General features: G+C 38.9%; 1 protein-coding gene across 2 annotated transcripts; it reads left to right on the top strand.

Annotated features, from left to right (window-relative positions):
• The first annotated feature begins 311 nt into the window (after positions 1 to 311).
• LOC122115686 (cytochrome P450 2C55-like) lies at positions 312 to 23756 on the top strand. 2 transcript variants are annotated; one of them, XM_042689096.1, is made up of 9 exons: positions 313 to 505; positions 1532 to 1694; positions 1858 to 2007; positions 7094 to 7254; positions 10128 to 10304; positions 13198 to 13339; positions 15502 to 15689; positions 20490 to 20631; positions 23229 to 23756. In XM_042689096.1, the coding sequence occupies exons 1-9, from the start codon at positions 338 to 340 to the stop codon at positions 23408 to 23410; spliced, it is 1473 nt and encodes a 490-aa protein (XP_042545030.1). In that variant the 5' UTR covers positions 313 to 337; the 3' UTR covers positions 23411 to 23756. The 2 variants fall into 2 exon arrangements, with proteins under 2 accessions (XP_042545031.1, XP_042545030.1); XM_042689097.1 differs by lacking the exon at positions 10128 to 10304 and having other exon boundaries at positions 312 to 505.
• The last annotated feature ends 2059 nt before the right edge of the window (positions 23757 to 25815 follow it).

Here is a 25815-nt window from a genome sequence, read left to right as displayed (position 1 = left end):
GTGTTGGGGTAAAAGATAGCTTCTTCAGCAAGTGGTGGAAATAAAATGAAATCCTTTCATACAATTAATATACACTAATAAAATTTTTTTTTAAATAGTGTGTAAAAGACTACAGCAGATTAATTATACAACGATCTCCAGGGCTGGGCAATAGGAGAATAAGAACACATTACTTTTGTGTTTATAGTGCTCAAAGTTCAGTCAGGAGACTTGATAGCACTTGGCTGATTGCTCAATTGAATAAACATGAGATTGTCACAAATTAAGTCTGCAGAGAATGTTATAAAAGCTCTGGGTTGCAAGCACACAGTTGTCTCAGCAAGAAGAGAAGGCCTCAATGGATACAATTGTGATCTTGGTGCTGGGTCTCTCCTGCCTGCTTCTCCTTTCACTCTGGAGACAGAGCTCTGGGAGGGGGAGGCTTCCTCCTGGCCCCACTCCTCTCCCAATTATAGGAAATATCCTGCAGATCAATGTTAAGGACATCAGCACAGCCCTGACAAATGTAAGTATGTTTTGTGCTGCTGTTGTGAAATAAAATACATTCAGTAAGATACATTGCTGGAGTTAAATTCCTTTATTACAAGGCAAATATTTCTTGTGGATGTGATTATGTTTGGTGTGTCATTGTCAGAAGTACTGGAATGACATAGTTCATTTTGCCAGTACAGAAACACTTCAGTGGTAAGTTAGATTTAGAATATAAAGCATTAGCAATGCTTCTTTGTTTCAGTCATTTGCTATGATAGTTTGTCTGAAATAAATGGTAATAAAATTTTTTAGAGATTAGAGTTGTATACTGTATATGATGTGTGTTTTGTTTAGGTTGGCAGTCATATTTAAGCTTTTCCAAAGAAGCAAATTATGTTTGGAGTCTAGGAAATGCCTATGGTTCTACAGTAAATATATATATAAATACATACATAAATACAAATAAGTGAAAAGAAGTAGGTGGGATAAAAATGGAGTTGGGTGTTATCCAAAACTGTGTCTGTGACTTCGGAGTGAGCACACGGAAGTAAGTTTCCTTCCATGGCATGCTTGCCCTCTGCCTGAGTTATTAATACCAGCAGATCCAAAGTCAAGCGTGTACTGGAGAGATTAATAGTATTTATTATCACAGGGATACTGTTTACAGCAGCTGCATTTAGTATCAAATGTAAGCAAAAGGTCACAGGTATTTGGACTTTCTACTTATTAACTATTGTGTGTGGACAGAAATTTGAATTTCTTTGAACCTCAGGTTATGTAACCTATAAAACAGAGTCAATAACCATAGGCCAAGGAGGTGACTAGTTGGGATAGTTTGCATAGTACTTCCTTAATTTTCTGGGCAAGGGGAGTTACTCTGCAAGTATCACGGGTAACCATTGCTGTCTTATGTCTGTATGAAATTCTCCAACATTTAAAGTTGTATTTGACAGAATAAAAATATCACTGGTATGATGATATAATCAGTGAATTGTATACAATGGATAGTCCAAATGCTGACTTTTTTTCCTACTCTTTTAACTTCGTTTCCACTTTACAGTTCTCAAAAGTCTATGGCCCTGTGTTCACTGTGTATTTTGGTATGAAACCCATTGTGGTGGTGCATGGATATGAAGCAGTAAAGGAAGCCTTGGAAGATTTTGGAGAGGAGTTTTCTGGTAGAAGTGCTTTCCCAATTATTGAAAGAAGCAATAAAGGCCATGGTAAGTGCGAGTGTGTATGTGTGTTCCTGTGTGCAATAGCCAGTGGTCTTGGGGATGAGACTTGAGTTCCTCAGGCAGATCTTGGCCATCTGTATGACTTCCATGTATCTGCTTTTTCTTTGTCTGAGATATTCCTCCTAGTTTGTGTTTCTCATTCTGGTAGGAATCATTTTCAGCAATGGAAAGAAATGGAAGGAGATGCGACGCTTCTCACTTATGACTCTGAGGAATTTCGGAATGGGGAAGAGGAGCATTGAAGAACGTGTTCAAGAAGAAGCCCAGTGCCTTGTGGAGGAGTTGAGAAGAAGCAATGGTGGGTCACTGACAAGATTTTTTTAGCGGGGAGGGTCTGGGCCTGGGCGCTGTCCCTCAGCTCTTCAGCTCAAGGCTAGTGCTCTACCACTTGAGCCACAGCGCCACTTCTGGCTTTTTTCTTTTTGCTTATATAGTGCTGAGGAATCAAACCCAGGGCCTCATGCATGCAAGGCAAGCACTCTACCACTGAGCCACCTTCCCAGCCCTGACAAGATATTTTGTTTGGATACATTTTTAGACCTCATGTGTAGGAAAGATGGTGGCATGCAGAAAGCCAGGGAAGCATTTGTGTTTCTGTCCTTGTATAAGGACCATGTAGTGTGAGTAAGTTGCTTGTATGATCCTATGTTTCTCAGCTTAATTGTTTTTGAATCTATACGTCATGAAGTTAGAAAGTTTTGAGCCTTATTTAATTAATGTTAATTATAGTTTAGTTCTTTGAGAACTTTTCACTGGGGATTATGTTTCATGGGATATGATGGTGATGGTCTTAGCACATCTTCACACACAGAGTTTGAGAAAGTGACATGCAGTATTACTTTGTTGGTGTTTGTTATTTCAGTCTCAATGACATGCTTGGGTTTGTTCCAAGACCCTATCTATATCTGCCAGGAAAAATATTTATCTGTGCTTTCCTTCCTTCCTTCCTTTCTTTCTTTCTTTCTTTTTCTTTTTTCTTTCTCTCTCTTCTTCCCTCCCTCCCTTTCCTTTCCTTTCCTTTCCTTCCCTTCCCTTCCCTTCCCTTCCCTTCCCTTCCTTTCCTTTCCTTTCCTTTCCTTTCCTTTCCTTTCCTTTCCTTCCCTTCCCTTCCCTTCCCTTCCCTTCCTTTCCTTTCCTTTCCTTTCCTTTCCTTTCCTTCCCTTCCCTTCCCTTCCCTTCCCTTCCCTTCCTTTCCTTTCCTTTCCTTTCCTTTCCTTTCCTTTCCTTCCCTTCCCTTCCCTTCCCTTCCCTTCCTTTCCTTTCCTTTCCTTTCCTTTCCTTTCCTTTCCTTTCCTTTCCTTTCCTTTCCTTTCCTTTCCTTTCCTTTCCTTTCCTTTCCTTTCCTTTCCTTCTCGTGGAGCTTGAACCCTGGGCCTGGGTGCTGTCCCTCAGCTCTTCAGCTCAAGACTACCACTGTACCACTTGAGCCACAGCACCACTTCTGGTTTTCTGGTGGTTTATTGGAGAAAGACTTTCCTGTCTGGGCTGGCTTTAAACTGCGATCTTCAGATCTCAGCCTAGGATTACAGGCATGAGCCATTGGCGCCCGGCTCTGTGCCTTTATTTTTGACATGATATCATTTAAATGCAGCCTCATTGTGTTTTCTCTGTAAACACAGAATCATTTTGGGGCTGGGAAGGGGCTCAGTGGTAGAGTGCTTGCCTTGCATGCATGAGGCCCTGGGTTCCATTCCTCAGCACCACATAAGCAGAAAAAGCCAGAAGTGGTGTTGTGGCTCAAGTGGTAGAGCACTAGCCTTGAGCTGAAGAGCTGAGAGACAATGCCCAGGCCCAGAATTCAGGCTCCATGACTGACAAAAACAAACAAAAAAACACAGAACCATTTAAAAATATCAGCTGCTGTGATTTAATGTTATTCATTACTTACTGTATTGTTCTATATTTCATGAGTAAATATAGACTATAGAAAAATTCTTCAAATATACAAATACCAAGGTAATGAATCATTTATTTTATTTTATTTATTTTTATTTTATTTTATTTTTTTTTGTGAACATATTTTACAGAGGGGGTTACAATTCATTGGCAAGATAATTAGTACATATCTTATCAAGCATTACAGCCTCCTCCTTTGTTTACCCTTCACATCCCTTCCCAGCCTCCCCCCACCCCCCCATCCAACTCCCCCGCCCCAAATCATTTATTTTAATATATTTCCCTTTCATCTCTTTGCTACATCTTCACTAATTGTAAGTTGGCTTTGTTCTAAAATTTCTTTGTATTTGCCCTCCTCATTATTTGTATATGATTTCAGTTTTTTATTTTCTGTATTTTAGAATCCTTTGATATCATGCTTGCCTTTCAGACCTAGAGATAGCTCTCCCCTCCCAGGAGTAGGCAATCCTGGGTTAGAAAGCATGAGTGCCTTTGAGGTGCAAACCAGCCTGGCCAGAGCATATCTTCCAGTCACCCTCTTTATCAAATTCTCATGCACCTATCTTAACATTTCTCTCTCTTTGAATTACCACAGGGCTAGATATGGGATAACTAGCGACCATCCTTACTGTCCAGAGCCTGCTGAAATTATTTGCGCTATCCAGGCTTGAATAATTGAGGCTTGAACACTGAAGCTTACTCAGTGTGCCTACCTTTTTCGCTCAGTATTTACTGTGAAACCCTTATCGAGGATACTGTTCCCTGTTTTCTATTTGCCTTCTGCTTCCTGACCAAACCTGATGCTTCTGGTTTGGTCCAGCATGGAGTATCATGTCTCCTTAGCTTAGGAACTATGGATAAGTACCAGTCTTTTTCTGGTTTGTAGATCTCACCATCCCTGAATACAAACAAAATCCCAAGTGCATCTTAAAGCCTTTGAATATGGGGTTAGAGCTCTTAAAATATGTCCCCCTCACAACCAGTTGAACTTACACTTTTTTTTTCCTTTTTGGTTGGTCATGGGGCTTGAACTCTGGGCTTGGGTGCTGTCCCTGCCCAGCTCAAGGTAAGTGCTCTACCGCTTGAACCACAGTGCCATTTCCAGTTTTCTAGTGGTTTCTTGGAGATAAGAGTCTCACGGACTTTCCTGCCCAGGATGGCTTTGAACTGCGATCCTCAGATCTCAGCTTCCTGAGTAGTTAGGATTACAGGTGTGAGCCACCGGTGCTCAGCTTGCACTCATCCTTAAACCGCTTATCGCAATGATTCTGATGTCTACTTTGGGTTCTAAATCACCTTAGTGTTTTTCTTTTCTCCTAAATGGAGGGAAAGACTGGAATTGGATTTTCAATATGAAATACATAGCCAAGAAAATTTCAATTTAATAATTTCAAATTATGCCTTATTTCCCATGGTAAAAATAAAAGTTTCTCTGAAAGCTTAGTTTGCTGGTGTCTCATCTAAACAATGCTGCTCATACCAACTATTAAATACACATGTTTCTTTTTTTATTTATTTTTATTTTTTTCTCCCCCCGCCCCCCACAGCCCTCCCCCCTCCCAACCAAAGTTGTAAAATTCGTTTTTGACATAACGACTTGTACATCTCATTGTTGCAATGAGTCCACCTGTATTCCTATTTAAACGATTTGTTTTTTCCCTTCCCATTCACAAACTATAACAACATCAAATACAGTGAAAGCAGAGGTTATACCGTTGGGGAGGGACATACAAAGCAACAAAGAAATCATCTTATAAATGTGTTAGAAATAATCTCATGAAAGAAAAAAACATTTGAATACATATCTTAGGGTTCATTTCCCTAACATCAACTTATCTGACCTTTTCTGCTTGGACTCAGACATATACTAGTTATTGCAAATAAGGGAAACCATGGGACCTATGTTTCTTTGGGCCTGGCTTACTTCACTTAATATAATTTTTTCCAAGTCTTTCCATTTCCTAACAAATGGGGCAATGTCATTCTTTCTGATGGAGGCATAGAATTCCATTGTGTATATATACCACATTTTCTTGATCCATTCATCTACTGAGGGGCATCTGGTTGGTTAAATACACGTTTCTATTATATACCCATTATTTCTCTGTAACACTGCTTTTAAGGTGGTGCATATGGTTCAGCCCAAGTTTGTGCATGCTAGGAAAGTGTTCTACCATTGAGCCACATCTCCAACCCAGATACTTTTCATATAGATTACCTTTAATTATATCTGTAATGTGAAGGTTTTTACATATTATTTGTTGGTGATTTGAAGACAGTAATTATATTGATAATATTGTCTATCCAAAATTAATTTTTCCTCTGTTTTAATTTCTTCTCATGTTTGGTGTATTGATAGAATTGACCTGAGTGATGGTCAAATTAAAAAATTTACAGTGCCATACAGTATTCTGCTAGTGGTTACACAGAGTAGTAACCAAGAATTCCATAAGAGGACAAGCCTTGAACAAATAAATGAAATGTAGGATCTTGTTGATAAGGGTGGATTCTATATTATAGAGCAAGAAATTACTACTGTTTTCTTTTTTAATACTGAAATAAATAAAAGAATTCGGTTTATCAATTTAACTGAGTTTCCTCAAAATGGATTTAAATTTAAAATGAAGACTTCTTATTTTACTTTTGTTTTGCTCCCACATGTATGTGCTAATTTCAAAAGTATTTATTTTCATTTAATATTTTGTTTAATTTTGTTTGTATTTGTACATTTACTCCAGGAAATACTTGTATTTCCTATGGTCTTTCTTTCTTCTATTCTTCCTCTATTGAGTATACATAGAGTTCCCTCAACTGTGTATTATCTATAAAAGGGTTTAAGGTTGCTATTTTTTCTTTTTTCTTTTTTTTTTTTTTTTTTTGGGTCCGGTCATGGGGCCTGAACTCTGGGCCTGGGCGCTGTCCCTCAGCTCTTCAGCTCAAGGTTAGCGCTCTACCACTTGAGCCACAGCGCCACTTCCGGCTTTTTTTTCTTTTTTGCTTATGTGGTGTTGAGGAATCGAACCCAGGGCCTCATGCGTGCAAGGCAAGCGCTCTACCACTGAGCCACCTTCCCAGCCCCCAGGTTGCTATTTTTTCTTAGCTTTCTGCAAGCTTTCTAGATATCATTCTTCACTAACAATTTGAATTATTTCTTGGTTTTGAAAAGGTACATTTTAAACGTTTTTTTTCTGTAGCTTTTAAAACAATGGGGACTTTGTGTCAAAATCATGCACATAAAGTGAGATTATATAATAGCATGGGTTCTTAGTCATCAGAAGTTGGATTATTAAGTATACTGTGAGAATGGCCAATAGAGGTTTAAAAAGAAGGTGACAGAGTTTAATCATATGAAAGTTATTCTTGTTAGGCAATTTCTGTGTCAATATTGCTGTATAGGCTTTAAAATTACCATTCTTTGTAAGTTAAAACACAAGAACTTTGATATGTACATATAAACTATATTTTAAAAAATGTTTCCAATTCTTCAGGCGCACCCTGTGACCCCACCTTCATCCTGGCCTGTGCTCCCTGCAATGTCATCTGCTCCATTGTTTTCCAGAATCGTTTTGATTATAAAGATAAAATATTTCTTAATTTGATGAAAAAATTCAATGAAAACTTTAAGATTTTGAACTCCCCATGGATACAGGTAAGATTAAGATTTTTTCTTCCTAATGAACCATCTATGCTTATTTCTTTTTTAAAATGTTTGCCTTTATTTCCCTAGATCATTTGATTTATTCACAGATTTTTTTTTTTTTTTTTTTTGTCAGTCATGGGGTCTGAACTCTGGGCCTGGGTGCTTTTCTTGAGCTCTTCAGCTCAAGGCTAGCTCTCTACCACTTGAGCCACAGTGCTACTTCTGGCTTTTTCTGCTTATGTGGTGCTGAGGAATGGAACCCAGGGCCTCATGCAAGCAAGGCAAGCTCTCTAACAGTAAGCTACATTCCCAGCACTTTTACGATAATTTCTTTGATAAATCCAAAATTCTACATTAGTGTTAAATGTGTCTGCTTTTCCAAACATTCATCTTATAGCTTGGTTTACAGAATTTTGTCTGGGATGAAGATTTTGCATCTTTCTTGATTTTCCTGCTTTTATCTTTTTGCTTGTCTTTCTTTTCTCCTTCCTTCCTTCCTTTCACTTTTAACTCCCACCCTGCCTTTCTTCTTTCAACATTCATTGAGTGACTTTTCTAAACTATCATGAAGTATGTGTGTGTGTATGCATATATATATATATATATATATATATATATATATATACCATGTGCAACTAGTTTTGACAGAGACTTCTTTGAATACAAGGAATCAAAAAGAGAAAAAGAAAGGGACAGGTAGGAAGAGGAGAGGAGGAGGGAGTGAATTATAAGGAAGGAGGATAGAGAAAAAGCAGGAAGAAGCAGGGGAAAACATCTATCTTGGCTGTGTGCTGAGACATTGCTTATAAATTGCTTATTGTTATGTACAGCCTTTATTTAAATCAGCAGAGGTCTTTCCAGGTCTTTTCATAGCCTGTCACATACACTGGGCATGTTTATAGCTCTTTTAGGTCCACACTACTGGGGGCTTTTGAATGTCATAATTTTTCAAAGATACTCTCTTCCCACCTTATTTCTAGGGTTTTGGTACCTACTATATACTTTACATGTACCTAGGTGGTGCTTAGTGACAGTAAAAGGTTACAATATTACTTGCTGCTTTTCCACCCTGGTGAGGTCTGCCTTAGATGAAACAAAGACAAGTACTTGCCTCAGTCCTGGTAGTCCTGAGACAGCTTCTTGGTTCTTAGAAAATCATTCTCTATTGCTCTGGAACCAATAACTAGGATCCTGCACTAGGAGCAAGGTTGCTGTTGTCAGGCCACTGCCAAGCCAAGAGGAGAAGTGGGACAAAGACAAAAACAATGCCACAAGGCTTTCCTACCATTTTCAAGTTGCTTTGTTTGTTTTTGGCATTTAGCTTTTCACTGGTTTTGTAAGCATTTGACTCTTCCAGAGTTTGTACAAAACAGATTCTGACAATTTTTTTCTTGACTTGGAAATTTTGTGGGGAGCTGGACCTTAGAGTTGTTTAATGGGAAATGACTAATTGGATACCATAGTCCTGACTTGGTCTTAGCATCATTCCAGGAATACATGAAAAAGAAAGCTAAGGCCTTTATTTTCAAAGGCCTGAATATAGAGCTGGTGGTCAAGCCCATTGACTGGTGATTTTTTTCTACCAACCTAGTTTCCAAGCAGTTCTTTGGTGTCTGTCCAAGCATACCTAAGCACTCAGTGAACTTCCAGAGTTCTTGTTGAAAAGCTTCCATTATGCATGGCTAGTCCTCCAGTAAAATCTTGAGACTTCTTTATCACAATTAGTTGGAAGAAGTTTAATTTGTGGTATCAAGTATATAGAGTGGGAATATAAAGCTTCAGGAACCTCTGAAGAGTAGGGGTTGTTGATTCTTCAACTGAGGTCCTAGTTAAGAGATGAAACAGGGGATGAAAAAATAATTAGATTTTTGGTTTGAAGTGGAGGGACTCAACCAAACATTACATTATCACCCTTTTGAGCTGTCTAGTTGCCTATAAGATAACTGTCTGAATTTGCAGGGGATAAGTATATGTGCTTATCCATAAAATTCTGAGTTAAGACCATGGTACCTTGGACCCCTCCCAGTTATAAAATCATGATTCTACTCCTGAGGCTGGTTGCTAGGAGTTGAAAGAGGAGAGAGCAGCTCTGAGCTCCATAGTAAGTTGTCCAAACTTCATTTGTCTCTGACTTCATCTATAAAAAGATAATAATAGCAATTCATGACATTTTATCTTTCCAGGGTTCTAGGTAACTGAAAGCACCAGCCCAGAAAAATATGCGGATACACAATCACATACAGCAAAAGAAGTTTATTGTCAGCAGGGACTGACAAGGCCAATTCTCTCACAGAAGAGGGAGAAATGGCACCTGTCCTTTGTTTAGGGCCATTTTTTTTCAGGGACTTGAGGTGGGAAACTTTTACTAGGGGTAGGGCTTTCCCATTGTAACAGAGTTAAGCAACATTCTACTGATGTAGCTGACGCCTAAAGATACAGTAAAAGCAAAAGAATTGACATAAAAATGTTTTAAAAATAAAAATACTACTGAGGTTTCTTATTGATTTTAATCATTTGGTCAGTTTCTACTTTTATTTGTCTGCATAGAGGATTCTCTTATTCACTTAATCAAATGTTATCAGTTAAAATGGAGACAAATTTTATTCACCCTACTTAAAAATCTATAGGTTGGAATATTGTATGTAAGAATTCATTGTATGTTTATAATTTGATTACTTTAAGATGAAGTCTAACTATGTTACTCAGGCTGGTATAAAATTTGTGGGCTTAAGGGATTCCAACTGAACTTCTCCTATAGCTGGGCTAAAGCGTATGTTACCATACCCAGCATCATGAATGTGCGTGTGTGTGTGTGTATATATATATACATATATATGTGTGTATATATATTTATTTATATATTGTTGTTGTTGTTCTTTAAGTTCTACAGTACTTTCCCAGGTATTGTTAAATATCTCCCAGGGAGTCATAATACAGTCCTTAAAAATTTTGAAGATATAAAAAATTATATTCTGGAGAAAATAAAAGAACATCAAGAAACCTTGGATATCAACAATCCTCGAGACTTTATTGATTGCTTCCTGATCAAAATGGAACAGGTAAAATGTTATTTGCTTACATTTTGTGTTTTCATGTTAATTTCTACAATTTTTGAGATAACTGGTTGGATAAAAAAACACTTGTTAATCACCTTAAAAAGTTTGTGTGTGCATGGATCTGCACAAAGCATCATAGAGGATTTGAAATGCAACTGTTAAATAATCAGAACAAACAGATTTCAGTTTGGATAAATACTTAAGATGGAGTGGAAATACAAGCAAGTTAGAAAACACAAAGTATCTATCTAGCCTTAAATAAAAGTGGGCAGGATTATACCACAATGTATGAAAGAATGAGGGGGAAGAGTTTAATTGGACCAGCCTTCCTTTATTTCATGGGCTTGATACAGATCTTCATGGATATGCAGTGAGGAACATGGAAGGGGATTTCAGATAGGTTGAATAATGTAATGAAAATTCAGATGTGCATGGGGCAATGAAATGGAAGACTGAAGCCAATAATGTAACCAGTAATGAATCTGGACAGATAAGGAGGCAGAGATGTTTTCCAGTTACTTGGTAAATCTGAATGTTTTGCTTTGATTAGGTCATATATGAACTACAACATATACTATTATACATTTAGGGAATATAATATCTTAGGAGTTTAGTAGACTGATTTCTGAGATGAAAATGGAGCTCAAGAACCAGTTACAATAAATAGTTCAATTTTTGGAGTTTGGAATAATGAAAATCTAGACTACTGAAATTATATTGAGTTATCACTCTTGTACTAATCTCAAAGTCCCATTAAGTATTAGTTTTGGTTAGAGGAGTAGAGGGGCGAAATCAAAGAGTTTGTATGGGAAATTTCAATAATAAGACATTTATTATTATTATTTGGTATATTTAACCAAAGAGGAAATGATTGGGATATGACATGGAACAGTGGTATAAATGGGGTTGGAAACTGGGTAGGAGACACAATATGAACAACATAAAGATTAAGTATAGGTACAAGTCCTCCTTGAACTGGGGTGTGGAAATACCCAGAAAGAGTTGAAAAGAGTTAAGTATAGAGAATAAATCCATTCTCTGAGGCCACCACATTTGTTCTACCATTTTGTAGCACAGGAAAGCCATGATTAGACTGTAGTAGCAAGGATCCAAAGAGCTGGTGAAGGTGACCTTCAGAAAATTGTCTATTTGGGTTGGGCATGTGTTCTTGATGGAATAATGTGAAGAAGAGGGAATAATTTTAAAAACTTGGGGGAAGAATTAATGAAATTAACTTTTTTTGGTCAGACTATGGCAGTGATTCTTATCTTCTTTGGTCTAAATTAATTGGAAAATCCAATTAAAGTATGGACACCTTACCAACAGAATGTACTTGCTTGAGTTCTTATTTTGAACACATTTAAAGAGTTTCTTTTTCAATATTTTATTTTATTGTAAAGATGCTGTACAGAGGTGTTACAATTAAGGTAATGAGTACATTTCCTGTCAGGCATTGTTACCCCACCCCACTTTGGTTGTAAAGTATTGTTATAAATGCTGGCTTACAGTGGGATCAATGATCTTTGGCACTTCAATTACCAGTGGCTGTTTCCTGTATAATAGATATATATTTTTTAAATTTAATTTTATTGTCAAGGTGATATACAGAGGGGTTACAGTTACATACATAAGATAGTGAGTACATTTCTTGTCAAACTTGTTATCCTCCCCTTATTTTTCTTCCATTTTCCCTCCCCTCAAATTCCCCCCCGAAGTTGTACAGTTCATTTCCAACATATTGTCTTGTCAATATCACTGTATACTATATTTTTAAAAATGTTTTATTACTTGGATTTCTGTAATGTGTTCAGAATATAAACTTATTTTCTATTTTGGTAACATTTTGATTTTATTTGCATATTTTTAAAGTATTTAAACATTGCAGTTTAAGAATTTGTTTTTGCATGAAATAATACATTTTTTAAAATTTTTATTTTTATTTTTTGTGAACATACTGTACAGAGGGGTTACAATTACATGGGCAAGATAATGAGTACATTTCTTATCAAGCATTGCAGCCTCCTCCTTTGTTAAATAATACATTTTATTCTGGCATTTTAATACATGTACAATGTATTTTTTTTTTTTTTTGTCAGTCATGGGGCTTGAACTCTGGGCCTGGGCGCTGTCCCTCAGCTCTTCAGCTCAAGGCAAGTGCTCTACCACTTGAGCTACAGCGCCACTTCCTAATGTATTTTGTTTGTATTCAATTCCCCCCATTCCTCTCTTGTCTTCTTCCTACTTACTCCCTTGCTCTCTTTCCTCTTTCCTAATAATACTCCCTTTACATGTGTGTGTGTGCGTGTGTGTGTGTGTGTGTGTGTGTGTGTGTGTGTGTGGATTTGCTGGTCCTGGAGCTTGAACATAAGGCCTGGGTAATGTTGTCCTTGAGCTTTTTCACTCATGGCTAATGACCCACTATTTGAGCCACAGTTCCCATGGACTTTCTTACCTGGACTGGCTTTGAACTGCAGTCCTCAGATCTCAGCCTCCTGAGCAGCTAAGATTTGAAGCTTAAGCCACTGATGCTTGGACTTTTATGAATCTAGCCTTTATTCTTTAAATACTCATGTTCCAAGGTGATACTTATACCACTTTACTGTCATATATGAGAAGAAGGGAAAAATAACAACAGAGGTTCTTTCTCTATGTCATTTGCATGGCCAACATAGCTGTAAAGAACATAGAAAATGGAATTTTAAGGGAGGGGAACAGGAAATATGGTGTGTAGAAAATGAGGATTGTGCCAAGTAATTTACATTTTCTTCCATACTATGTAGTTGCTATAGTAAGTATATCTGCTATCCATTTTCAAAGTTTGCTTATCTTTATATAAACTAGATTGTTTTGTGTTTGTTATAATTTGCTGTGGTAACTAATAATCACAAACTCCTAGGAAAAACATAATCAGCTGTCTGAATTTGGCTTTGAGAGCTTGGTGGCCAGTGTAAATGATGTGTTTGTAGCTGGAACTGAGACAACAAGCACTACTCTGCGATATGGACTCCTGCTCCTGCTGAAACACCCGGAGGTCATAGGCAAGTTCACAGAAATGAAGAGGAGACAGTGCTAGCCCCTAGATTCTCCCCATCCTCCTTTTGTGCTGGTACTAGGATTTGAACTCAAGGGCTCTTGCTTAGGCATGTTTTATATTTTTATTCTCTTTAAATAATAGTATAAAGGTGTTACAACTCTATCTTTTCTTTTTTTTTTTGCCAGTTCTGGGGCTTGAAGTTGGTGCCTAGGTGCTGTCTTTAGAACTCAAGGCTAGCACTTTTCCCCTTGAGCAACAGCTCCATTTCCAGCTTTTTTGGTAGCTAATTGGAGAGACTTATGGACTTTACAACCTGTGCAGGCTTCAAACCATGATCCTCAGACCTCAGCCTCTTGGGTAGCTAGATGATAGGCTTAAGCCACCAGTGATAGGCTTGGAGAATATTTTTGAGGGTCAATAATTTAACTTTTACAAACAATTTTATTTTTTTGTTTATGTTCTAGCAAAAGTTAGCAAATGACAGATCATTAGCCATATGGCATATGGTTTTCTGGGTTAGGATCCTATTTAAATGGTCATTAATTACAAATGAGAATTGTTTTTGTATAAGTTGGAGAAGAGTGTGGTGAACAGTCAGCAAGCCTTTAAAAACCTAAAACACTGAAGTGGACAGGTAATTATCTGGGCAGAGAAGTTGAAATTGTACCCTAAGTGTCATAATAGAAGATTTATTATAGATGAATAGGCCAGTTTGTATCACTATAATTGCTATAAAGTTCAGTATATTGAAGAACTAAGTGCCAAAGGATGTAGAGGGAGAAAGAAATTACAATAAGAGACTCTCCTTACCCAGGTTTTCTCCACATCACCACTTAATCAGGTAGATCTTTTCTCCCAGATGAATTACGAGGGTAACTCAGACTAACTGAGCTCCCAAGAGGCTCAGTCATAGAGGCACAAAGTGAGATAGAGAAAGAGTCAGCTGCAGAGTTGTAAGGAAGCACTAAGTAAGAGTCTGTTTGGATTCTGAAATCTTTTGCGACCTTAATACCTATAATCCTAGCATTCAGGAGGTTGAGATCCGAGGATCGCAATTTGAAGCCAGCTCTAGCAGTTGAAACTGAGCAACTCTTAACTCCAACTAATCAGCAAAATACTGGAACTAGGTATGAGTCAAGTGGTAGAGTACCAGCTGTGAGCATAAAGAAGTGAGCAAGAGTATAAGACCCTGAGTTCAAGATACAGTACACTCTCTCTCTCTCTCTCTCTCTCTCTCTCTCTCTCTCTCATGAATATCGACGGGGAGGATGAAGATGAAAGAGGATACCCTTAGGAGTTGTTAAGTGTATACATATACAAACGTACATACTTATACACCCATATATACACATAAAAATGTTAGTGCCTGGGGCTGAGAAAGTGGCTCAGTGGTAGAGTGCTTGCCTTGCATGCATGAGGCCCTGGGTTCAATTCCTCAGCACCACAAAGCAGAAAAAGCCAGAAGTGGTGCTGTGGCTCAAGTGGTAGAGTGCTTGCCTTGAGCTGAAGAGCTGAGGGACAGTGCCCAGGCCCAGAGTTCAGGTCCTGTGAACGAAAAAAAAATTAGTGCCATTCAGTTTTAGGGCATTATTATTATTTTGATGTAAAATTAATTCATGTTTTCTGCTTTTGTATCTATAAGGATAGTAATGTTTGCAGTCACATGTGCTAGATATTTAGGTATTGGAACATTTTCACTCGTCTGTTTGCATTAACTACCCTGTACAGTACATTTCTTTTTTTTTTTTTTTGGGGGGGTCCTGTTGTGGGGCCTGAACTCTGGGCCTGGGCGCTGTCCCTCAGCTCTTCAGCTCGAGGATAGAGCTCTACCACTTGAGCCACAGCGCCACTTCCGGCTTTTTTCATTTTGCTTATGTGGTGCTGAGGAATCGAACCCAGGGCCTCAGGCATGCAAGGCAAGCGCTCTACCACTGAGCCATCTTCCCAGCCCCTACCCTGTACAGTAATGTATAGTGTCTGTAGATTTTAGTGCCTGTATAGTAGTAGAGCTATCTGTATGATTACCTTGTCACATTTTTCTCTAATTCTAAGTGAATTTACTTCCTTTGACACAGCTTCATCCTATGTCTTATCAGCCAGGCTTGGATTACTGCCAACTGTGTCATTTTTCTCTTATCTTACCATTTCTTAATTGCATCTGATCAGCTAAAGCCCAGGAAGAGATTGAGCGTGTAATTGGCCGGCACAGGAGCCCATGTATGCAGGACAGGAGCCGCATGCCCTACACAGATGCAACTGTGCATGAGATCCAGAGATACATTGACCTCATCCCCAACAATGTGCCCCATGCAGCTATCTGTGACATTAGATTCAGAGACTATCTCATCCCCAAGGTAAGCTTCTTTCTCCTACATTGCATTTTAGTTTTCTTGTAGTTTCTGGACTCATGATACGGTTTTAGACCTTTACTATTATAAGATGAAGAAAGTGTGAAAGCTGTATGAAAGGCAGACTCTATGATTTTGTGCTGTTTTCAGTTTGGAGTTACAATAAGACTTTGTAACATTTTGATAGCTGGTCTCTTCCAAATCTATTGTTCTTTAATACTTTTTTGGGGGATATTTTCAAGTATTTATAGCTCCAAATAAATATTAAAAATACAACTTGTCAATTTCTCAGATACCTTTTATGACATTTAAACATCAGCATGTTATTAATATAGAGATTAATTAGGAAATTATCAATATTTTAGCATGTTACATCTTTCAGTTCATGCAAAAGATTATGTTACCAATGTATTTGGGTCTTAAGATTTTTTTTTCTCAGTATTATTGTATTTTCAGTGCAATGACTTGCAATCTATTTCTTTTGTCCTAAATAAATGAGATTGAAAAGCTCATGATAATTGTGAACTTTTGTGAGATTCGTTTTTTTTTTTTTTTGGGTCCAGTCGTGGGGCCTGAACTCTGGGCCTGGGCGCTGTCCCTCAGCTCTTCAGCTCAAGGCTAGCACTCTACCACTTGAGCCACAGTGCCACTTCCGGCTTTTTTCTTTTTTGCTTATGTGGTGCTAAGGAATGGAACCCAGGGCCTCATGCATGCAAGGCAAGTGCTCTACCACTGAGCCACCTTCCCAGCCCAATTGTGAACTTTTGAAAGCACTTTGAGGTGGGGCACCAGTGGCTCACGCCTGTAATCCTAGCTACCCAGGAGGCTGAGATCTGAGAATCGCAGTTCAAAGCCAGCCAGGGCGGGAAAGTCTGTGAGACTCTTATCTCCAATAAACCACTAGAAAACCGGAAGTGGCACTGTGGCTCAAGCAGTAGAGTGCTCACCTTGAGCTGAAGAGCACAGGGACAGCGCCCAAGCCCAGAGTTCAAGCCTCACAATCAACAGAAAAATAAAAATAAATAAATAAATAAAAGCACTTTGTTTTTTGAGCTGGACACTGGGGGCATACTTCTATAGTTCTAGCTACTCAGGAGGTTGAAATCCAAGTTCAAGACCAGTCCAAGCAGAAAAATCCACAAGACTCAAAAAATAACCTGCAAAAACTCATGCCAGAGGAGTATCTCAAATGGTAGAATACCAGCTGAGCAAGAGACCCTGAGTTCAAATCCCAGTACTGACAAAATCAAGACAAAAAAAATTCCACTCTGTTTTGTGTACGTGGCAGGATAATTGACCTCATTATTTTGATGACTTTCACCTAGCTAACCTTGTTAAAACTATTCATCATTGTTAATTACTTGTAGATTAATTTCCTTATACATGTAATGTTATCTGGCTTAATGTTTATATTCCAACTCACATGACTTTTATCTTTAAGTTAAAAAGTCAAATTATGTAGTACTTAAAAATCATATAAATTGGGCTGGGATGTAGCTCAGTGGCAAAGTGCTTGCCTAGCAAGTGCAAGGTCCTGGGTTCAATCCCCAGTACCAAAAAAGAAAAGACAAAAAAATCATATAAATTATACCTATGAATGGGGTTTCTTGCTATGCTTATATTCAGGTACATGCTCATTGTGTGATCAGGTATCTCCTCAGAGACTTTACCAGCTCCCTATGAAGAAATTACAAAGTCCTTGCTTCTGAGGTAACAATATGTAGTCACCATCTACAGCCAACTCACTAGGCAATAACGCATCAGAACTTCTACTTCTGTCTATGAGTGAGTGATCATTGAGCATGCTGCCCCACTCCTCACCCTGACTCCCTGTTCTCTCACCTTTCAGTAATCAGCACTGTCTTCTCAGCTTCTCACTCTCCTTATTTTCTTCTACTGGTTTTATTGTTTCAGGTCCTACATTTAAGACTAAAGTCTTTTTTTGTGTGTGTGTGTGATTCTGGTGTTTGAACTGAGAGCTTTGAGTTTGCCAAGGAAGTGCTGTCCTACTTGAGCCAAACCTCCAGCCCTTCTTGCTTCATTTTACTTTTTGTGTGTTGGAGGATGACCTCAGTCCATAATAGTCCTACCTATTCACCTGTATAGCTTGGGTTATAGGTGCACCCCACCATGCCTATCTTGTTTGTTGAGATAGGATCTTGCTAACTTTTTGTCTTGGCTTGCTTTGAAGCATGATCTCCCCAGTCTCTATGTCCCAAGTAACTAGAACTAAAGGCCTGAGACACTGTCTCTAGTCATACATTGAAGTCTTTATTTCATTTTCAGTTGACTTGCATAACTGTTTGGATAAAGGTCTATTTTTATTATTTCAAATGTGCATACTCTATTTTCTCCACACTAGTTTTTGATTAGAGTACTGAGACCATTGGTATTCAGAGTTATTACTGAAAGGTATTATTGAAAAATATGTATACTGTCATTTTATTGTTTTCAATGTTTAATTTTTTGCTAACCCTCATTTTAATGCAATCATCTACTGTAATTTATTCTTTCTCATATGGTGTTTCTGAGCTTATCATCATCTTCTGTGTATAGGGATCTTTGAAGTGTCTTCTGTAGTACTGGCTTACTTGCCATGAATTCTATTAATTCTGTTTGACATTGAAGAGTTTTATTTCTATTTTATTTATGAAGAATAGTTTTGCTGACTAGAGTAATGTATATTGACAGGTTTTTTACTTCAAGTCACAGTATGTTTGATTCATTTCCTCTCTGTTCTTAGGGTTCCTATTTTGAAATCTGCTTATTCTGATGAGTTTGCATTTGCATGTGACACGGTAACTTCTCTCTTGAAGCTTTCATCATTATTTCCTTATTTAATATTCTCAGTTCTTAAATTATAACATGATGTGGGAAGCTCCTTTCTTGGTCTTGTCTTTGTTAAGTCTTGGGTGCATGTCTCTTTCCCAAGATTTGGGGAAATTTCTCTTACTATTTTCTTGGATATATTTTCTAGGCTCTTAGTTTGCATGTCTTGTTCTATGACCATACTTGGTTTGGCCTTTCACTGGTGTCCCAAAGGCCTGGTATTTTGCAGTTCATACTTTTTTTTTTTTTTTTTTTTTTTCGGTCGTGGGCCTTGAACTCTGGGCCTGAGCGCTGTCCCGCAGCTCTTCAGCTCAAGGCTAGTGCTCTACCAATTGAGCTACAGTGCCACTCTGGTTTTCTGGTGGTTTATTGGAGATAAGAGTTTCACGGACTTTCCTGCCCAGGCTGGCTTTGAACCGCGATCCTCAGATCTCAGCCTCCTGAGTAGCTAGGATTATAGGCGTGAGCCACCGGCGCCCGGCTCAGTTCATACTTTCTTATTCATAACAATTTTCTGGATGTTCTAATTCATTTATCTCATCTTAAGATTATAATTCATTGTCTTGTCTTCTTCTCTTCCTCCCTTTTTCCATCTCTCCCTCTCTTCCTTTCTGCCCCCTCGCCATGGTCTCCTCTCTTCTTTAGTATTCTGAATCTTCTCAGCCACAGAATCAAGCAAGTAAGTCTTCTTATCCAACACCTTCACATCCATCAATTTAATCTTCATGGATATCTAGCATCTTGTTATCCTTTGGAGAAATGTACCTTCTTTTGCAACTTAAAATTACATTCTTGGAAGTTACTTCTTTGAAAATATATGAAGTTAGACTCTTAAACATGTAATATGAGGGGGCTGGGAAGGTGGCTCAATGGTAAGAGTGTTTGCCTTGCATACATGCGGCCCTGGGTTCAATTCCTCAGCACCACTTAAGCAGAAAAAGCTGGAAGTGGTTCTGTGGCTCAAGTGGTAGAGTGCTAGCCTTGAACTGAAGAGCTGAGGGACAGCACCCAGACCCAGAGTTCAGGCCTCACAATCAACCAAAAAAAACCAAACCAGAACAAACCACCAAACCAAACATGTAATATGAAATTGTTTTAAAAATAATATTATTGACCTAAATATGATAAGCTTAGGAGAATGGAACATCTCTTCCAACTTTGAATTAAGATACCAATATATATGTAATTTAAAATTTAAAAATGTGTGCATTGATACATAATAAAATATATAAAATGTATACATTTTAATCTATCCATCTAAGAATTAATGTATATGTATATATGTATTATATATGCATGTATCTGTGTATATACCTATGCATCTATCATCCCTCCAGTCTAATTCACTTAAAGTTTAAGTATTTTAGTATGAGTCTATGTGATGAGGTCCCCACATTTTAGATTATAGGAAACAAATATTAAATTCCAATGATAAACATTCAGTAGGTGTTACTGTACCTGTTCATATCATCCTAGATAATCATCATTAATTAGATTATGTCTCCATATGAAAGTCCAAATGAAAGAATTTTAAATACCCTTGACTTTTCAAGCGTGAGCTTCAATTTTAAGCCATCATCCATGTGAATTGTGTAACTGAAGTAATTAAATAGCTCAACAGGCGAGACTAGACACCAGTGGCCGTGCTTGGTGATAGCAGAGGAGATTTCACAGGTGTTTTCTTTTGTGCAATACTCAGATTTGAACTCAGGCAAGCACTCTGACACTTGAGCCTTTCAACTAACAAGATTGAGGTTTTGTATTCAAATTTCCAAGTAGTGAATCCTTGATCTTATAATAGAAATCACAGTAGCAAAGCCAGGGCCGTGGTCTGCCTGTGTGGAAATATTACTGCTGTTTTTTGGGTCTAGCGTTCCCCTTGATAGATCAAAAACATCATCTAAGTATGATATGAGTTCTATCATTTCTTTCCATTGCTTAAACTCCTTATTACATACTTTAATCTGTTGTTTCCAGGGCACCAACCTAATAACATCTTTGACATCTGTGTTGTATGACAACAAGGAGTTCCCCAACCCAGAGAAGTTTGACCCTGGCCACTTTATGGATGAGTCTGGAAACTTCAAAAAAAGTGATTACTTCTTACCTTTCTCAACAGGTAATAAAAACTCATATATATTTGTGTATTAAAAACAAGATTAATTTTTTAAAATTTTAAATTGTTATTATAAAGGTGATATGCAAAAGAGTTACAGTTGCACAAGTCAGGTTGAGTATGTTTCATTTTTGGACAATGTCATCCCTTTCTTGCTCCCTCCCATTTTTTTTGGTTGTTTGTTGGTCATTTGGCTTGAAATTGAGGCCTGGGTGCTGACTCTGAACTGCTTTGCTAGTGCTCTGCCATCTTGAGGCACAGTGTGACTTCTGGTTTTCTGGTAGTTAACTGGAGATAAGAGTCTCAGACTTTTCCTGCCCAGGCTAGCTTTGAACAGACTTTCCTGCTCAGCTGGCTTTGAACCATGACCCTCACATATCAGCCTCCTGAATAAGCTTACAGACATGAGCCACCAGTGCTCAGCTTCTCTTCCACTTTTTTTTTTTTTTTTGGGTCCGGTCGTGGGACCTGAACTCTGGGCCTGGGTGCTGTCCCTCAGCTCTTTAGCTCAGGGCTAGCACTCTACCACTTGAGCCACACCGCCACTTCTGGCTTTTTTCTTTTTTGCTTATGTGGTGCTGAGGAATTGAACCCAGGGCCTCAGTCATGCAAGGCAGGCACTCTACCACTGAGCCATCTTCCCAGCCCCTTCTCTTCCACTTTTAAGATAACTTTTTTGAGGCATTATGTTGCCCTAGTTGGACCTGAACCCATGAAATCAATCCCAATCCAAGCCTTACCACCTAGGAATCTGAGATATGTATATTGTCTAGCTCCAGAAAATAAACATTTGAGACCAACTGGAGCTTCCATGGTGCCTCCTCTGTGGCAGGACAAGTTGCTATTTGTGCATCATCGAGAGGACCACCCCCTTGCACAACTTTTTAAAAAAAAATCATGATCTGTCCTCATTTATGGGCCATATTAATGGGGCTGTGTGGAATGTCTCACCTAATATCCCCATTTTGAGGAAGAGTCGAGTACACTTGAATTCTGCCTCTGGAAATGTGATAGAGCTGCCCAGGAATTCCTCTTAGAAGTGAGATTCAGACTTCCTTGCCCTGAGAAAGCTACCTGACAGTTTGAGTATCTGTCCTGTGGTACTCCTCACTTCCAGACTAAGGTCTGGGGATGCAAACCTTAGAGAACACAATAGGCTCTTAAAAAAAAAACAATTTTATTGTCAAGGTGATGTACAGAGGAGTCACAGTTACATATATAAGGTAATGAGTACATTTCTTGTCCAGCATTGTTACCTCTTCCCTCATTTTCCTCCACTTTTCCTCCCACCCAATTTGCCCCCACCTCCACCCCAGCCCAGGTTGTAAAGTTCTTTAGGGAAGCTGATCACTGAAACCTAGTGAGACTAGTGCTGTGAGGGAAGGACATACAGGTTTCTGGGGAGCTAAAGAAAGTCATTGTGCACATTCTTTCTTTTTTTTGTTTTTCTTTTCCTTCCTTCCTTCCTTCCTTCCTTCCTTCCTTCCTTCCTTCCTTCCTTCCTTCCTTCCTTCCTTCCTTCCTTCCTTCCTTTCTTCCTTCCTTCCTTCCTTCCTTCCTTCCTTCCTTCCTTCCTTCCTTCCTCCCTCCCTCCCTCCCTCTCCCTCCCTCCCTTCCTTCCTTCCTTCCTTCCTGTCTTTCTCTTTCTTTCTGTCTTTCTCTGTCTCTTTTTCTTTCTCTCTCTCTTTCTTTTTCTTTTTATTTTTTTTTTTACAGTTCTGTTCTTGAACTTAGGACCTAGCACTGCCCCTGAGGAAATGACATAGGACATAGGTCATGTTTTATTATAGCTTGAAACCATGAATCTTGAAACTTCATGGAATTGGAGATGGGTAAGGCAGGGCTGTGCACAGAGCTAGGAATAGAAATGTGAGGGATGGAGGGAATAAACTTGGATACTAGACAGGAACAGAACATAAATGGCCAGGGGGACCTACTTAGACTTTCTCTCAGTAGGACAGTAAGAGGAGTCCTTTAAAGTTTTCAAGTATCAGGGGCTGGGAAGGTGGCTCAGTGGTAGACTGTCTACCTTGCATGCATGAGGCCCTGGGTTCAATTCCTCAGCACCATATAAGCAAAAAAGCTGGAAGTGGTGCTGTGGCTCAAGTAGAGTGCTAGCCTTGAGTTGAAGAGCTGTGGAAGAGCACCCAGGCCCAGAGTTCAGGCCCCATGACCAGCCAAAAAAAAAAAAGTTTTAAAGTATCAAAAGTTCACATGTAAGTAATCTTGAAATTATACTAGGGGTACATATTTGAGCCTCCTCCTCTCAGCCTTTCTTCCTTCAGCTTAATGATCAATAAATGTGAATATGTTTCTAGGCATAGATGAAAACTTAAAATGTTAAAAGAATAGTTTTAGGGTATGAATAGATATTGAAGTTATAATACAGTGCTGGTAAATGAAAGATATCTGATAAAATATGATATAATGTAGACAGCAAATGTGTCTAATGTTGTGTCCATCTGTCTATCCAACCATTCTTTCTGCTGTCCTGTACTCTCCACACATGTATCCAAACATCACCAACTAGTGAATGCATACTTTTGTTAACAGCTCAGAAATTTGTATTTAAGGAGAGACTTATAATTTTTATTTTTCAGGAAAACGGGCATGTGTTGGAGAGGGTCTGGCCCGCATGGAGCTGTTTTTGTTTCTGACTACAATTTTACAGAATTTTAACCTGAAACCATTGTTTGACCCAAAGGATATCGACACTGGCCCAATAGCCAGTACGTTTGGCCGTGTGCCACCTTTGTACCAACTCTGCTTCATTCCTTTCTGAAAAATGGCAGGCTGCCTGGAGATGTCTGTGCTGTCAACTGTGGTCTGTTCCACTGGGGATAGTGCCCACCTCCTTCTCATTATAAAAGAAACCTGTCAGGTGTCCTCTCCAACCTCCCAGTACCTCATAATCTAGTGAATCAGCCTTCATTAAATAAAGTTTCCTGGCTCATTGAAATAAGCTTTAGTACTTGTATTGACAATGGATTCTAATCCCTATTGCATACTGATTATTCATATGTTGTTAATGTAAAACAACTAAATGGTTCATATATGACAGTATGTTGCCATTTCCACTCTGTTTGTTTCAAGTAAAAGGCATTATTAAGTGCTGGTCCTGTAGTCAGGCTTCTTTGTGTATAATACACATAAGAAATGAAAAATGAGACACCACCTCTAAGTTACTAAGATGGCCATTACGAAATGAAAATTAAAAAAGCAAAGCTAGAAAATATTGAGTATTGGCGAGAATACGTAGAAATTAGAATTCTTTTGGTTATGTCATTGGTAAAACTGAGAGCTTTGTGCCTGCTAGTTGGTGCTTCATGCCATCAGCTGTTTTTTGTTGTAGTGATCTCTGTTTGTGTTCAGGTTTGCTTGCACGGTGCTCTGCCTTTTTTATGCTTCTTACATAGGTAGGAGACAGACATATACCACCATGAAAGAAAAGAATTATTACATTTAAAGTAAGCAGTAGCAAAGAAAAAGAAAGCCCAGTTTCAAAATCATGATATGTGCAATGGGAAGTCAAAATAAATAACAATATGAAACACCAAAAGTTGATTATATGCAATTATATATCAAGAATCTTTAACTAGTCCAATGAAGAACAAAAGAGAAAAGACACATTTAGCTCATATCAGAAATTTTAAAAGGCCATTACTATCTGGGCACCAGTGGCTCATGCCTATAATCCTACCCAGGAAGCTGAGATCTGGAGATGGTGGAGCTCCTGAGACTCTTATCTCCAATTAATTACCTAAAAGTCAGAAATAGAACTGTGGGTTCCGGGAAGATGGCGGAGGAGAAGCTGGAATCTGAACAAGCTCTTGCATAGAAAACAGTTTCAGAGTTCCAGTGAACAGTCCCAAGCCAGAGAATCACACCAAGTGTGCCATCACAGGACAGAGAGTTAGTCAAGAGAGGGGAAGCCAAGCAGACACATCTGAGCAGCTGCCGCTGCGGCGGCAGGGTCGCAGCGGCGACCACCGCCGCGGAGGCATACCTGAGATGCAGTCCAGGACAAAGGAGCCAGACGCAGCAGACGAGCGGATTCTACTCAACACCAGCAAGAACCGACAAGGAGCGGACAACTTCATCCTGCACTTTGCAGACCAGAGACGACCCGGGATCCAAGACTCCCCGTGAGTAGAAGCCCCGCTTCCTCACTCCTTCTCTGGGAGCAGAGGAGGGAAGGCCACCCCTCCCCCCCCCCCAGCACCGGTGATCTCCATCTTGGATACCGACAAAGCTCGGAGGAGCGGCTAGCTCCAGCTCAGGCCTTGGAATAGAGCTAGTCATTTGGCAGTTCACGGGAACTTGGCGGCGAGGTGACCTCACAGACTCAGTTCCATCCAGGGAGGGGTCGCCCAGCTCAGGCACCAGCCATTGGAGTGGCTCTCCTCGCCGGGTGGCCAGAGCCAGAGGCTGCCCCTCCCTCTAGCAGCCACCACAATCAATTGAAAAACAGAAACCCTGAGAATGGCTCCAGGCTGGGTGCTGTGAGTTTTTTTTTCACAAAATAGCCCCAGGGAAAAGCTACTGTTCCTTGAAAGACCTCAACTCTACCCAGAACCTAGCCTCATCACTGCATCCCCCTCTTTTGTGATTCTCAAAGCAGATCACCCTCCCAGTAAACTAACCTGGGAAGGGGATCTCAAAATCTTGGGTAAAGCAGAGCATTTTTCTGCCTGTTCCAACAAACTGACTTAAGAAACCAATCAAGCCACAGGACCTCAAGCTGACCAGAGACTCCAACCAGACTCTGGTTACAGACAAAAGGGAGATACAGGACTCTTCCCACCCCTCCCAAAAAAAAAAAAAAAAAAAATCAAAGAACTTTTTTTTTTTCTTCTTCTTCTTTTCTTTTTTTCTTTTTCTTGTTTTGTTTTTTTTTCGTTTTTTGTTACCTTATATATATATAAAAAATTTTTTTTTTGCTTTTCTAAAACTTTTATTAATCTTTAATTTTTGCCTCTTCTGAAAAAATAATTCTTTTCCATTAATTTTTTTTTCTCCTCTTATAATTTTTATTTTAGGAATACGTGAATGTGTGTTTTCTTTTCTTTTCTTGTCTTCTTTCTCTTTTTCATTCATTCTTAATTATCTTTTTGTTTTTGTTTTTTTTTCTAGCTCTACTGAACTTCTGATCTTTTCTTCTCACTTTCCTATCCTTTCCAACTTTTC

Source organism: Dipodomys spectabilis, unplaced genomic scaffold, assembly GCF_019054845.1.
Source record: "Dipodomys spectabilis isolate Male_0828 unplaced genomic scaffold, ASM1905484v1 ptg000125l, whole genome shotgun sequence".
Taxonomy (NCBI): Eukaryota; Metazoa; Chordata; class Mammalia; order Rodentia; family Heteromyidae; genus Dipodomys; species Dipodomys spectabilis.
This window is presented reverse-complemented; position numbering and strand designations above follow the sequence as displayed.